At 39.6% G+C, this 13,908-nt stretch overlaps 2 protein-coding genes across 2 annotated transcripts in view; both read right to left on the reverse strand.

Moving 5' to 3' along the window:
* The window catches only part of nmt1a (N-myristoyltransferase 1a), a 17,068-nt gene extending 9,353 nt beyond the window's left edge, over positions 1 to 7,715 (reverse strand). Inside the window, exon 1 of the mRNA XM_016441642.1 lies at positions 7,536 to 7,715. Coding sequence (XP_016297128.1) covers positions 7,536 to 7,645 — 110 coding nt within the window. The 5' untranslated portion in view covers positions 7,646 to 7,715. The remainder of the gene's footprint in view (positions 1 to 7,535) is intronic.
* A 2,245-nt stretch (positions 7,716 to 9,960) lies between these two features.
* LOC107654535 (1-phosphatidylinositol 4,5-bisphosphate phosphodiesterase delta-3-A) overlaps positions 9,961 to 13,908 on the reverse strand; it is a 26,739-nt gene continuing 22,791 nt past the window's right edge. Inside the window, exons 11-15 of the mRNA XM_016441653.1 lie at positions 12,784 to 12,900; positions 12,520 to 12,698; positions 12,246 to 12,381; positions 11,457 to 11,606; positions 9,961 to 10,443 (exon numbers count right to left, since the gene is read on the reverse strand). Coding sequence (XP_016297139.1) covers positions 10,313 to 10,443; positions 11,457 to 11,606; positions 12,246 to 12,381; positions 12,520 to 12,698; positions 12,784 to 12,900 — 713 coding nt within the window. The 3' untranslated portion in view covers positions 9,961 to 10,312. The remainder of the gene's footprint in view (positions 10,444 to 11,456; positions 11,607 to 12,245; positions 12,382 to 12,519; positions 12,699 to 12,783; positions 12,901 to 13,908) is intronic.

Here is a 13,908-nt window from a genome sequence, read left to right on the forward strand (position 1 = left end):
TGTCCAGACGGTACGATAAGCCGGGTTTCGGCTTCATACTTCCTGGATCATGCGGCCAGGTCACAGGCTTCTGCGAGATCCTTCTTGATCATCAGGCCCCCGGCACGGCACTGCAAAAATGTCCGGGCTGGGCTTATGCTTTCAGGCTGCCCTGTCTGGTTTACCGTATCTAGGTCGCCCTGAGGGGCCTCCCGATCACTAGGATATCCCCTCTCGCTGAGGCATCGAGCGGGAAGTATAGGTGGCATTTGTAAGAACCTTCTTCTCCCTCAGCTAAGGTAAACTATTGCTAGCCATTCCAGCATTGGAAAATGCTGTAGGTAGAGCTCCCTTCTCGACTGAGAGCTGGGTGTGTTGCTCCCTCAGCTAAGTAAATTATTGCTAGCTGTTCCAGCTTTGGAACATGCTGCAGGTCGAGCCTCCTCTCGTTTCCCTGTGTGACAGGCCAAGACTTAGTATGAGTCTAGGCTTTTGGTCGTATTCCCTTAAAGCAGTGGTTCTCAACCTTTTTTTCCACCGGGCCGCGCTATGGTCCAAGTGCAAGTCTCGCGGGCCGCACGCATATCATTTACATATTACGTCAGCAATACAAACCTTTCTTTATTTTATAAAAGCACAACTTTTTGTTGATATTGTGAGTGCACACAAATAAAAGTAGACCCTTTACAGTTACGAATGATGTATTACTCTTACCTTTATGAGCAAAAATTACTGAAAAAAATTTGCAAGTGATCGCGTTGGCGTCTCTATGTCCTGCAAAGCGCGCTTCAGCTTCCACTCTCTGCGCAAACTATTGGATACAGCGCACATTTATCTAGGTTTAACGTTTAAACATTGTTATATGCTTGAACTGTTTTATATCTATAGATTTTATTTTAGTCAAGTCGTGATGATTTGAGAAGGCTAAATTGATCAAACATATGCTCACTGTCTGCCGCTGGCCACTTGGTCGTTACTTTAAATGCGTAACGTTAATTGGGCTATGTGAGTACTGCTCATGTCTGAAAATAATATATGAAAAACAAAATTATTTTACATAAAAACATTAGGCTATGCATTGCTAATATTTTAGTAAATTTTTTAATTAATGTAAAAACTAAAATGAATTGTAAAACTGAAAGTATTTTTTGTTAATTGTGTTCAGCACGGTGGGCCACATTTGAATTCGAGACGGGCCGCGGGTTGAGAACCACTGCCTTAAAGGAATCTATCCTGATTCCAAGCATTGAGTTCTGGCCCTAACAGGTAAGTTTTTTTGGGGGGTATTTAGCCTTGGCCTTTGGCCGTAGAGAATAATGTCACTGACAGCCATCTAACGTCCCAGGGGAAACTCCCATGGCAATATGGTAGAGTTGGTACTTAGTGCTCGCCATGGTTTCTGGCATGCACTCCCCTCAGCATGGTGGCATGGGTATACCGTTCCCCATAGCGATGCCTAGAGGACACAGTTCGAAGTTTCCATGAAAGGGAACGTCTCAGGTTACGTATGTAACCATGGTTCCCTGAGTAAGGAACGAGACACTGCGTCCTCTAGGTTTCTTGCCATGCTGCGGACGCAAGCTTCAGACGAAGAAGTGGATGATGTGTTCTCCCGGCGCCTATTTATACTATAGTCGCAACGGTAGTGACGTCATGGCTGTCGCTGGTCAACGTGTTGTTGGTGTTTTTTCAATCCTCAGGGAACCATGGTTACATACGTAACCCTGAGACATTATGTCCACTCAGCACTAACCGCGGCTGATGCAGGTGAAAGGGCAGCACGCAACATCTCTGGGAACATCGCTGTTCCTGATGTAATCAGCAGTATTTTAGGATCACAACCCCTCACTGGTGTACAACAAATCTTATATGCTTCATTTTGGTTTTACATTTCTAGCATATAAACAGGAATTTTCACAAAACAAGAGAAATGGTCCATAACACCTTATATGAGTTACAGTGGGGCAAAAAAGTATTTAGTCAGCCACCAATTGTGCAAGTTCTCCCACTTAAAAAGATGAGAGAGGCCTGTAATTTTCATCATAGGTATACCTCAACTATGAGAGACAAAATGAGAAAAAAAAATCCAGAAAATCACACTGTAGGATTTTTAAAGAATTTATTTGCAAATTATGGTGGAAAATAAGTATTTGGTCAATAACAAAATTTCATCTCAATACTTTGTTATATACCCTTTGTTGGCAATGACAGAGGTCAAACGTTTTCTGTAAGTCTTCACAAGGTTTTCACACACTGTTGCTGGTATTTTGGCCCATTCCTCCATGCAGATCTCCTCTAGAGCAGTAATGTTTTGGGGCTGTCGCTGGGCAACACGGATTTTCAACTCCCTCCAAAGATTTTCTATGGGGTTGAGATCTGGAGACTGGCTAGGCCACTCCAGGACCTTGAAATGCTTCTTACGAAGCCACTCCTTCGTTGCCCGGGCGGTGTGTTTGGGATCATTGTCATGCTGAAAGACCCAGCCACGTTTCATCTTCAATGCCCTTGCTGATGGAAGGAGGTTTTCACTCAAAATCTCACGATACATGGCCCCATTCATTCTTTCGTTTACACGGATCAGTCGTCCTGGTCCCTTTGCAGAAAAACAGCCCCAAAGCATGATGTTTCCACCCCCATGCTTCACAGTAGGTATGGTGTTCTTTGGATGCAACTCAGCATTCTTTCTCCTCCAAACACGACAAGTTGAGTTTTTACCAAAAAGTTCTATTTTGGTTTCATCTGACCATATGACATTCTCCCAATCCTCTTCTGGATCATCCAAATGCTCTCTAGCAAACTTCAGATGGGCCTGGACATGTACTGGCTTAAGCAGGGGGACACGTCTGGCACTGCAGGATTTGAGTCCCTGGCGGCGCAGTGTGTTACTGATGGTAGCCTTTGTTACTTTGGTCCCAGCTCTCTGCAGGTCATTCACTAGGTCCCCCCGTGTGGTTCTGGGATTTTTGCTCACAGTTCTTGTGATCATTTTGACCCCACGGGGTGAGATCTTGCGTGGAGCCCCAGATCGAGGGAGATTATCAGTGGTCTTGTATGTCTTCCATTTTCTAATAATTGCTCCCACAGTTGATTTCTTCACACCAAGCTGCTTACCTATTGCAGATTCAGTCTTCCCAGCCTGGTGCAGGTCTACAATTTTGTTTCTGGTGTCCTTTGACAGCTCTTTGGTCTTGGCCATGGTGGAGTTTGGAGTGTGACTGTTTGAGGTTGTGGACAGGTGTCTTTTATACTGATAACGAGTTCAAACAGATGCCATTAATACAGGTAACGAGTGGAGGACAGAGGAGCCTCTTAAAGAAGAAGTTACAGGTCTGTGAGAGCCAGAAATCTTGCTTGTTTGTAGGTGACCAAATACTTATTTTACCGAGGAATTTACCAATTAATTCTTTAAAAATCCTACAATGTGATTTTCTGGATTTTTTTTTCTCATTTTGTCTCTCATAGTTGAGGTATACCTATGATGAAAATTACAGGCCTCTCTCATCTTTTTAAGTGGGAGAACTTGCACAATTGGTGGCTGACTAAATACTTTTTTTCCCCACTGTATAAGGATAGTTCACCCAAAAATGGACCCCTTGTCATCTTTTACATGTTGTTTCAAAAACTGAAATAAAAGAAGATATTTTGATAGATATTTAGAAGAAATACCTCTTTAACGAACCTATTTAACTCCGCTCAATTATATTTGTATAGAGACATATAAAGGCTACACACCGGTAATGACATTGTGAATGAAAAAGATGACGCAGAATCTGAGCTTAAAAGGAAACAATAAAAAAAACACATTAAACCTAACATATGTGACCCTGGAGCACAAAACCAGCCATAAGTAGCACGGGTATATTTGTAGCAATAGCCAAAAATACATTGTATGGGTCAAAATGATCAATTTTTCTTTTATGCCAAAAATCATTACTATATTAAGAAAAGGTCATGTTCCATGAAGATATTTTGTAAATTCCCTACCGTAAATATATCAAAACTTACTTTCTGATTAGTAATATGCATTGCTAAGGACTTCATTTGGACAACTTTAAAGGAGATTTTCTCAATATTTTGATTTTTTTTCACCCTCAGATTCCAGATTTTCAAATAGTTGTATCTCGGCCAAATTTTGTCCTGTCCTAACAAACCATACATCAATGGAAAGCTTATTTATTCAGCTTTCAGATGATGTGTAGATCTCAATTTTAAAAAATTGACACTTAAGACTGGTTTTGTGGTCCATGGTCACATATGGAAACATATAACACTAATGTCCCTCCATCCCAGCATGCAATTCAACTCATGCTTGAACTACACAGACACAAGAGCCACACTCCAGTGGTCAAACTGAAACGGGACGACATACAGAGAGACGCGCAACTCAAGGAAGGGAGAGAGGTGACAGAGCTGAGCTACATTTGTTAATGGGGGACAGATGGTCTGTCACATGACCTGCAGAAAAAGCATGTTTTGTGTGTGCGAGGGGAGGTGGGCTGTATGACAAAGACTGGCGGATAAACAAGCATCCCTGTGACTATTGCTTTGACAGCCTTCTACCCTGTTGGATGGGTTGAAGGCACCACGGCTTCTCTTCTTTCTCTTTATATTGCTTCAATAAATATAAGCTGCAATAGAGGATGTCCTCTTAATAGAAGAACAAATCTATAGTACATTTAAAATGAATGATGCATGTTTAATTGGATTGAGACTAAACTACCACCTAGTCTGGTCTGCGTAGTCAGTTGGCTGGTTCTGGAGGTCTTTTAGGCAGATGGTAAGTTTGAGAGATCTTAAACCAGTTATGACCAGCTGGAAACAGGAAACCCTGTTAGGTTGGTTTCATGTTTTTTTTTTTCTTCTTGCAAGGATAACATGCTGATAATCGCATTAAAGGGATAGTTCACCCAAAAATGAAAATTTGATGTTTATCTGCTTACCCCCAGGGCATCCAAGATGTAGGTGACTTTGTTTCTTCAGTAGAACACAAATTATGATTTTTAAGTCCAACCGTTGGAGTCTATCTGTCTTATAATGCATGGCAATGGTAACAAAGTCTATGAGTGTAAAAAAAACATGCACAGACAAATCCAAATTAAACCCTGCGGCTCCTGACGACACATTGATGTCCTAACACACGAAACGATCGGTTTGTGCCAGAAACCGAACAGTATTTATATCATTTTTTACCTCTAATTCACCACTATGTCCAACTGCTTTGAGCACGCGCACGACTTCCGGTGCGTGAGGAGTGTACGTGCTCTGGTGTAGTTTACGTTAATGGGTGTTGTCGCGGGAGGAGCAAACGACAGAATTTATTAACAGAAAACAAAAAGTGTCCAGAAAAAAGGGAATCAAGTGTCCAAAATAAACAGGGGATCTGGTGTCCTCGTCGTGCTGCGGGGTTCGTGAAGGGAAGGGCAGTGGTCAGGAAGGAAGGAAGGGTCCAGGTAAGGGGCGGAGTCCGCCAGCCGCACGCGCTCCCCTATCCGGTCCGGGGTGCGAGGGGCGGCGGCTTCTATCAGCGGCTTCGTCCTTCTCTCTGCCCACGGCGCTTGAAGGGACTAGACGGCCGTGTAATGGGTGCGGTTCTCGTCCGGACTGCGGGTCCGGCACTCTGGCGGCACGGGAGTCCCTCTACGCACCCCTCCTGGACCCACGAGGACACCAGCGTGCATGCACGGGGAAGAGACCGGTCTCCCGAGGAGAGGCGCGCTAGGTAAAAAATGATATAAATACTGTTTGGTTTCTGGCACAAACCGATCGTTTCGTGTCTTAGGACATCAATGTGTCGTCACGAGCCGCAGGGTTTAATTTAGATTTGTCTGTGCGTGTTTTTTTTACTCTCATAGATTTTGTTACCATTGCCATGCATTATAAGACAGATAGACTCCAACGGTTGGAGTTAAAAATCATCATATGTGTTCTACTGAAGAAACAAAGTCACCTACATCTTGGATGCCCTGGGGGTAAGCAGATAAACATCAAATTTTCATTTTTGAGTGAACTATCCCTTTAATATCAATAGTAATAGAGTCATAGTCATATACAATTTAATTGTACATAACCCTTTATTTTAAAGTAGGGAGAAAAAAATGAAAGCATTAGCTGAAATTTAGGTTGAAAGTAATGTTGTATTTTAACTTTTTTAAACAAACAGAGGGGATTTTGGACAACTTTTTATCACTCCATAAATCATAAAATATTGTTAAAAGCCAGAAAAAAATCATAATTTTTAGGAATAAAATATCATATAAATCAAGCGATTGATATATGAACAAACGTAATTTAAAATGTTTAAAGTACAGATAAGAATAAAACTGATGTAAGCATTAAAGAAGTGGGGATTTCTGGCTCAGTGTAAAAACCTTTTGAGAAAACAGCCTTTAAAGACATATACTGTAACTGAAATCTACAGATGCACATAGATAACGTGTAATAAAATAAACACTTAGTAGTGTATTTTGGATGTTTTCTTTACACTAGTCAACAAGACGTGTTAAGGGATCAAGACAATACAAAATTTCATAATTGACCGTTTTAAATAAATAAATATATAAATAAATGCTTTGGCTTGTAGCGTCTTCTGTATTGCTTTTTGCTGCACTCTAATTTACCTCACGAGATTAATAAACTATAAATCTACCAAACATGCCACATGACTGTTAGATACGAATAAATAAAACTGAAATGTTTAAGATATTAACTGACGTATCATTAGTATTATTATAACGCCAGAAAAACGACAATTATTGCATGAGATGAATCACGACAGGATAGGCGGTGTATGTGATCTTCGGCACATTGCCATTACTACAAAATGATAATAAACGTAATATTTCACTCTCTGTTGCCTAATTTATTCTGGACAGTGCCTGTATATAACCTTGAGTGACATGTAGATGGATAAGAAGCTGGTTAATGAGTCTCTTTCAGTAACCCAGGGACAGCATAAGGAAACTGGTGAAACAGAGGAGCTCCTTGGTAATGAAAGTGAAACACAGGCAGCTTCGGTGAACACGAGTGCAAACCGAGAGCAGGGTGATGCTCCATTTGCTATTAGCAGCACTCAAGGTAACTAGATCACGCCAAAATATCGGTTAACCACAGGAAATCCATATTAACGTTAGTTGTCATGAAGGCCTGCGTAACGTACCAGGTTTGAAAGCGATTTTTTTGGTGGTTATTTATTAATGCTGGCCAGTTTATGAGTTGTTGAACAGGACATGGAATAGCGACTTTAAACGTAATAGCTTATTCGTTTTCTTCCAAACCAAGATTCATAGTGAGGCTGTTAAACCTCTCACACAAATGCCAATGATCATATAGAACTGGCCATATGGAACCGTCCTTTTGTTTGATTGACGGCGTCTGAGCCAATCGTTTTAGAGATCCGTCTGTCAATCAAGGAAGTGGCCCAATAGCGTAGGACCAGGGGGCGGGCTGATGTGCTGTTAGCGTGCCACAGCCTAGCTGAACAAGGGCCCTGTCTTATCGGGCCTTGAGGAGGAGTATTATATGTCTACGAGCTAACAGTAAAATGCATGCACGCTCACCCGTCATCAGAGTGGTGCTCTTCATTTTCACAATTGCTGCAGTGTCCGTGACCCACTTCTACCTCCGTTTCTTTCTCCGGCTGCGGTGCTGTCTCATTCTCATCCGCCATCTTTAACCAGGAAGTGAGGATCTCGCCCTGCGCTCACACCCCGCAAAACTATTGGCGGACTGCCGCAAAGCCCGATGGTCTCTGTAGTTCTTCATGTTATGCAGGACAGTCTTATCCTAGCTGTTGTGAGGGTTATTTAATTATTTATTTGGGACAGTGCACATAAATAAACATAACTGTAAATGCACCAGAGGTAATAGTTAAAGGCTATTTTTTAATATGTAGTCCTCCTGGACAGAATGTCAGCCAGAGTCACCCAAAAAACAAAACTGAAATGGGAAAAATTTATAAAATGTAGCCTACGATAAAGTTGCACACATGCACATACAGGCATTCAGAAGTCATTTTAAAACACACAATAATTAAGTACAATTAGATTTTGTTTATAAAATGTAGGCATGCTTTCAAAGGCACTACATCTTTCCACATATCAATAAAGACAATTATTGAGCACAACGGCACAATATTTCACATATTTCCAAGTTTTCAGAAATAGGCTAGACGAGCAAAAAACCTAATAAAACCTAATTAGTATCTGTGCTTAAATAAGTGAAGATTTGCAATTGATTTCTGCTGTTGATAATGTAAAAACAAATACTAGTTAATATTAATTTAATTAATTACTGATTATCTATTTCAATACAACTTAGAAAAATAATGAATTACGCACATATACACAAACATACAGATACAGTACTGTATAAACAAGTAAGACATTAAAATCAAGACATGTTCTGTTTTCTACTGTGAAACAGAAAAAAAATCTTAATTTAAAACATGTCTTTACAGAAGCTGCTGACATTATATTGCTATATAATAGTATACTAAATTAATTATCATAGCCTAGTACAAAACACAGACCTTTATGAGTTATCAATAACCATGAGTTTTCATGATTTAAAGGGGTCCTATTATGCTCTTTTACGAAGTCTTGATTTAGTTTTGGGGGTGTACTAGAACAGGCTCTCATACTAGGTTGTTCGAAAAACACATTATTTTTCACATATTTTACATTATTACAACACCTCTCTCCCCAGTCTGGCATGAACGGCTCGAATAGTTCCTGTATCAAATGAAGGCCCGCCTTCTGAAATACAAAATGTGCTGTGATTGGTTAGCTGGGCCAGTGTGTGCTGTGATTGGTTAGCTGGGCCAGTGTGTGCTGTGATTGGTTAGCTGGGCCAGTGTGTGCTGTGATTGGTTAGCTGGGCCAGTGTGTGCTGTGATTGGTTAGCTGGGCCAGTGTGTGCTGTGATTGGTTAGCTGGGCCAGTGTGTGCTGTGATTGGTTAGCTGGGCCAGTGTGTGCTGTGATTGGTTAGCTGGGCCAGTGTGTGCTGTGATTGGTTAGCTGGGCCAGTGTGTGCTGTGATTGGTTAGCTGGGCCAGTGTGTGCTGTGATTGGTTAGCTGGGCCAGTGTGTGTTGTGATTGGCTCCACTCGGCGCCTGGTCGGGAAATGTCATGCCCCTTACCATAGCCGCCTGCCAGCTTCAGTGTAAATATTTATTTGAGCACGATTTTAAACCCGGATGATTGTAACCACTCTAAGTTCGTCTGCCTTGGGAAAGCTAGCGTGTCTCCGACATAGTGATAACACTCGTTGCCTTCTCTAGTGCAGCTCAACCAGGTCTCGTCCCATTCGTCCATATTTGTGATATCACAAATCCCGGAAAATATGCGTTGTAGTCCAACCAAGCCGTTCGTTGTAGTTTTTGAAAAGTGATTTCTGTTAAATAAAATATCTCCTTTTGAAGTGGACTTTGAGCTTTGTAACTTCGCAGATCTTTTTTATGCTCAAACAGCAACATTACAGACTAACTAAAGTTGAAAAAGTGAAAAAGCATGATAGGACCCCTTTAACAAACTTGGATATGAAACGGAGTATCTAGCAACAAGTGCTATTGTTGCCTGCGTCTTCATTAAAGCAGCACTGGTGAAGTTGTGTAATTTGACCAAATTTGAACATCCTACAACACTGAACATTTTCAGTGCTTGCTTTTAGCTTTAATGATAAAATCTGTCCCAAACATGGTTAAACATAGATTTCATCATTAGTGGTAGCTGTTTAAAAACATTTCTTATTTCTTATTTTTATGACATTAATTGTATTCATATATATTATTATTATTTTCCATAAGTATCTTACTACTCTGATTACTTAATTACTGATAATTACTGATTTCTTATTACTAATATACTGCTGAATCGCAGTTGGTGTTGCATAAAAATTACTCTTTATAAACCATCCATATACTTGCTATGCTTCCAATATTCTTTCAAAATGTTTTTTTTACACTTTTTGCACCTTGACTCAATAGAAATCGGTCTCAGTGGAAACAGACTCTATAAACAACACTGACTTGTAACTTCAAACAATACTGACTTCATAGCATATTTAGCTTCCACTATAACACTTCTATGACACGGTTAGACGTTCTGCTGTGCAGACAACACCACAAATGAACAATAAAAAAGCAAAATGCACTTTGAATCACACGTCTACACTGACTTTCTGCAGATTGTGGTGCTTGTAAGTCCAATGTCACATGCTTTTTCATGTGGTCTCATTCTGAAGAGTCCCAGCACCTCGAGAGCCCGGCTCAGGGGCTTCTCCTTCAGTAAGGTACTTCCAGAAATAAACATTTCCAGGAATCACGACAGAAGCCTCAGGCCTTGCCTATGCGCTCAGAGACGGTTTTAATAGGAACTCCTCGCCGTACCACCTTGACATGGATGAAGAGGGTGGCAGGAGAAAGACTAGAGCCGTCAACTTTTAGCAGGTGAACATGACGATAACCTGGAGGACAACACAAACACAGGAATAAATCTATGTGAAAAATCTAGTGATTCGTGTCCTTCTTGAACTTCAGATCTAGGCCTTTTTTAACCATTACTTGCTCTAAGCTGCGGACTGAGAAGCAGATTTCCATCTCATTGATCTATCAGTGAACTGGAAACTATTTTTCTTCAGAATGGAGCAAAATCCCACTGCACACAATTCTTGTACACAGGGTACTTGTATAACAACATTCCAAAAACTACTGGAGCTGTTTTGAAGGCAAAGGTTTGTGAGACTCTTCATTATGTCTTTTATAGATAATTCTGTTACAGCACATTTCTCAAGCATGGTGTTCAAGCACTTTATATATAATAGTTTATTTAAAAACATTAATTTATATTATTTACACTACCATTGAAAAGTTTGGGGTTGGTAAGTTTTTTTTTTGTTTGTTTTTGAAAGAAGTCTCTTATGCTTATCAAGGCTGCATTTAAAGGGTTAGTTCACCCAAAAATGAAAATTAGGCTGTGTTTTACTCACCCCCGAGGCATCCTAGGAACGGTGATATTGTGAAATAATGTAACAATTTAAAATAATTGTTTTCTGCTCTAATATATTTTAAAATGTGATGTATTCCTGTGAATCTGAATGTTCAACATCATTACTCCAGTCTTCAGTGTCACATGATCCTTCAGAAATTCTGATATGCGGCTCAAGAAACATTTCTTACTATTATAAATGCTGAAAAAACTGTGATACAATTTTAATGATTATTTAATGAATAGAAAGAGCAGCATTTATTTGAAATAGCAATCTTTTTAACATTATAAATGTATTCACTGTCACTGATCTATTCAACAAGGATGCATCAAATCGATCAAAAAGTATTCATTTCTTTACATAAAAATCGTACTGACCCCAAACTTTTTAACAAAATTTAAAATTCATACAGTACTTCCACCACAAATCATGTTTAATATAGTATATGTTTTATAAAAACATCATACTGTGTGATCTGAACACACACACACCTGTTCGAAGGCTGGTGAAAGGGAGGGTGAACTGGCCAATGAAATCATTTTTGGATTTGTAGTCGTGATCTTCCACCATAAAACGCACCAAGGCCAGTTCAGGCACCTGCAGCTGAAAGCTCACAGTACAGTCCCAACGAGGGTTGAAACCTGCAGGGGGAGACAAACACACACACACACAGAATCACACACACATATACTCAATATTCAATCCTGACAGGAACACCTATCGTTTTACTGCTAGAATATGTTTATCACACACAAAATAAATGCTCAAAACAACAAAATAAAAACAAATGAAACACTGTAATCAATATGCCAACCATTAAAACATCACTAATGTTTCTATCACACACACACAATTCTAATGGATTGATATTGATTAAAGGGGTCCTATTATGCTTTTTCATTTTTTCAACTTTAGTTAGTCTGTACTGTTGCTGTTTGAGCATAAAAAAGATCTGCAAAGTTACAAAGCTCAAAGTCCACTTCAAAAGGAGATATTTTATTTAACAGAAATCACTTTTTAAAAACTACAACGAACGGCTTGTTTGGACTACAACGCATATTTTCCGGTATTTGTGATATCACAAATATGGACGAATGGGACGAGACCTGGTTGAGCTGCACTAGAGAAGGCAATGAGTGTTATCACTATCTAGTACACCCCCAAAACAAAATCAAGACTTCGTAAAAGAGCGTAATAGGACCCCTTTGATTAAACGATCATACAACATATATACGGATCATACAATAACTATGGATAACTGAATATCTCAGTGGTCTCACCATTGTTGTCAATGCGCTGGGTTTTAGCACGAGCCTTATCGATGGAAACTCCATGGATCTCCACCCAGACCTGTGGGTCCACAATGGAGTTGAGATTGTCTGTGTTTATTTTAGGAAGTTGCTGGGCCGAGATCACCTGCGGGAGAAACAAAACAGCCCACAAGTACAGTAAAAGAGATTTATCACAATATTTACAGAGCACATGGGATCCTGAGCAATATTTCCTGTCAGACCATTCATGACGAGCTAAAAGAGAAGAGGAGCTGCTACTAACCCGTATGGTAAGCTGTGTGGGTATATGTCCTGGTCCTCCACCTGTGTTCTCAGGGTCAAAATTGGACTTCGGGTGACACAGGAAGTCAGGGTTGAGCACATATCCGCAGCGGCCGTTGGGCAGAAAGCGGCCCTGGTTCAGGTCCATCTGCTCTCCTGGGGTCTGGAAGTTCAGAGCCACTGGAGAACAGAGAGGATGAAGCGTTCAAGCTTTGGCTGCTGTACTTGCAGACATGCAGGAATGTCAGAGAGTTCAGTCGCTCACCCATCTGGCAGCCTCCGTTCCACATGTCCTGGGGGTCGTAGTTGGAGGACTGTAACCTCTGGCCTGATGGGTAAACCCTGCTCAGCTGCCGACTGTTGTGTCGAACAAACAGCTTCCCTACAGGACAAAAATATGCACATAAAACAAATGACCAGACACAGATATTCACACAAGCAAAAACACATATGAATAAATATACTTTTTTACAAAGTTTCTGCAATATTTTTCAAAGTAGATTAGTAGATTTTTTTAACAAGCAGCAGATCAGCATGACAAAATGCTACATTATTACTATTTATTAGTATTTATAAAACAAATGTGTTATTTATATATTATTTACTATTTAGTTGAAATGCTGTTACCTAATTGAAATTCTCATTGGCTTTGTGGCAAATACAACACTGTTCAAAAGTTTTGAGGTCAGTAAGATGTTTTTTTTTAAGAATTTAATACTTTTAGTCAGCAAGGATACATTAAATTGATCAAAATTGAGACTAAAGAAATTTATATTGTTACAAAAGATTTATATTTCAAATAAATGCTGTTCTTTTGAACTTTCTATTCATCAAATAATCCTTAAGAATTGAGTCAAGGTTCACACACACAAACACACACACACACAAAACATTGATAGCAATAAGAAGCATACGATAATAAGCAGCAAATCTATCAGAATGATTTCTGAAGGATCATGTGACACTGAAGACTGGAGTAATTATGCTGAAAATGCAGCTTTGCATCTCAGGAATAAATTACATTTTAAAATATATTGAAATAGAAAGCAGTTCTTTTAAACTGTAATCATATTTCACAATAGTGCTGTTTTTACTGTATTTTTAATCCAAAAATTCAGTCATTATAAGCATTAAGAGACTTCTTTCAAAAACATTTTTTAAAATCTTACCGACCCCAACCTTTAAAAGTGTAAATATCGTTTTGATTTACTAAATACATTATATAATCTGATAGTTTCCTCCTATAGTTTCAGTGTACTTAATTTTTCCCCAAAGGACAGCGTGACTGATCTTTGACTTTTTTTGGTTGTCTCAGTTATTATAGTTTGTGTGGTAAATGTGGTAAATCTATCTATCTATCTATCTATCTATCTATCTATCTCTGTCTATC

The sequence above is a fragment of the Sinocyclocheilus anshuiensis genome, unplaced genomic scaffold, assembly GCF_001515605.1.
Source record: "Sinocyclocheilus anshuiensis isolate Anshui unplaced genomic scaffold, SAMN03320099.WGS_v1.1 scaffold419, whole genome shotgun sequence".
Taxonomy (NCBI): domain Eukaryota; kingdom Metazoa; phylum Chordata; class Actinopteri; order Cypriniformes; family Cyprinidae; genus Sinocyclocheilus; species Sinocyclocheilus anshuiensis.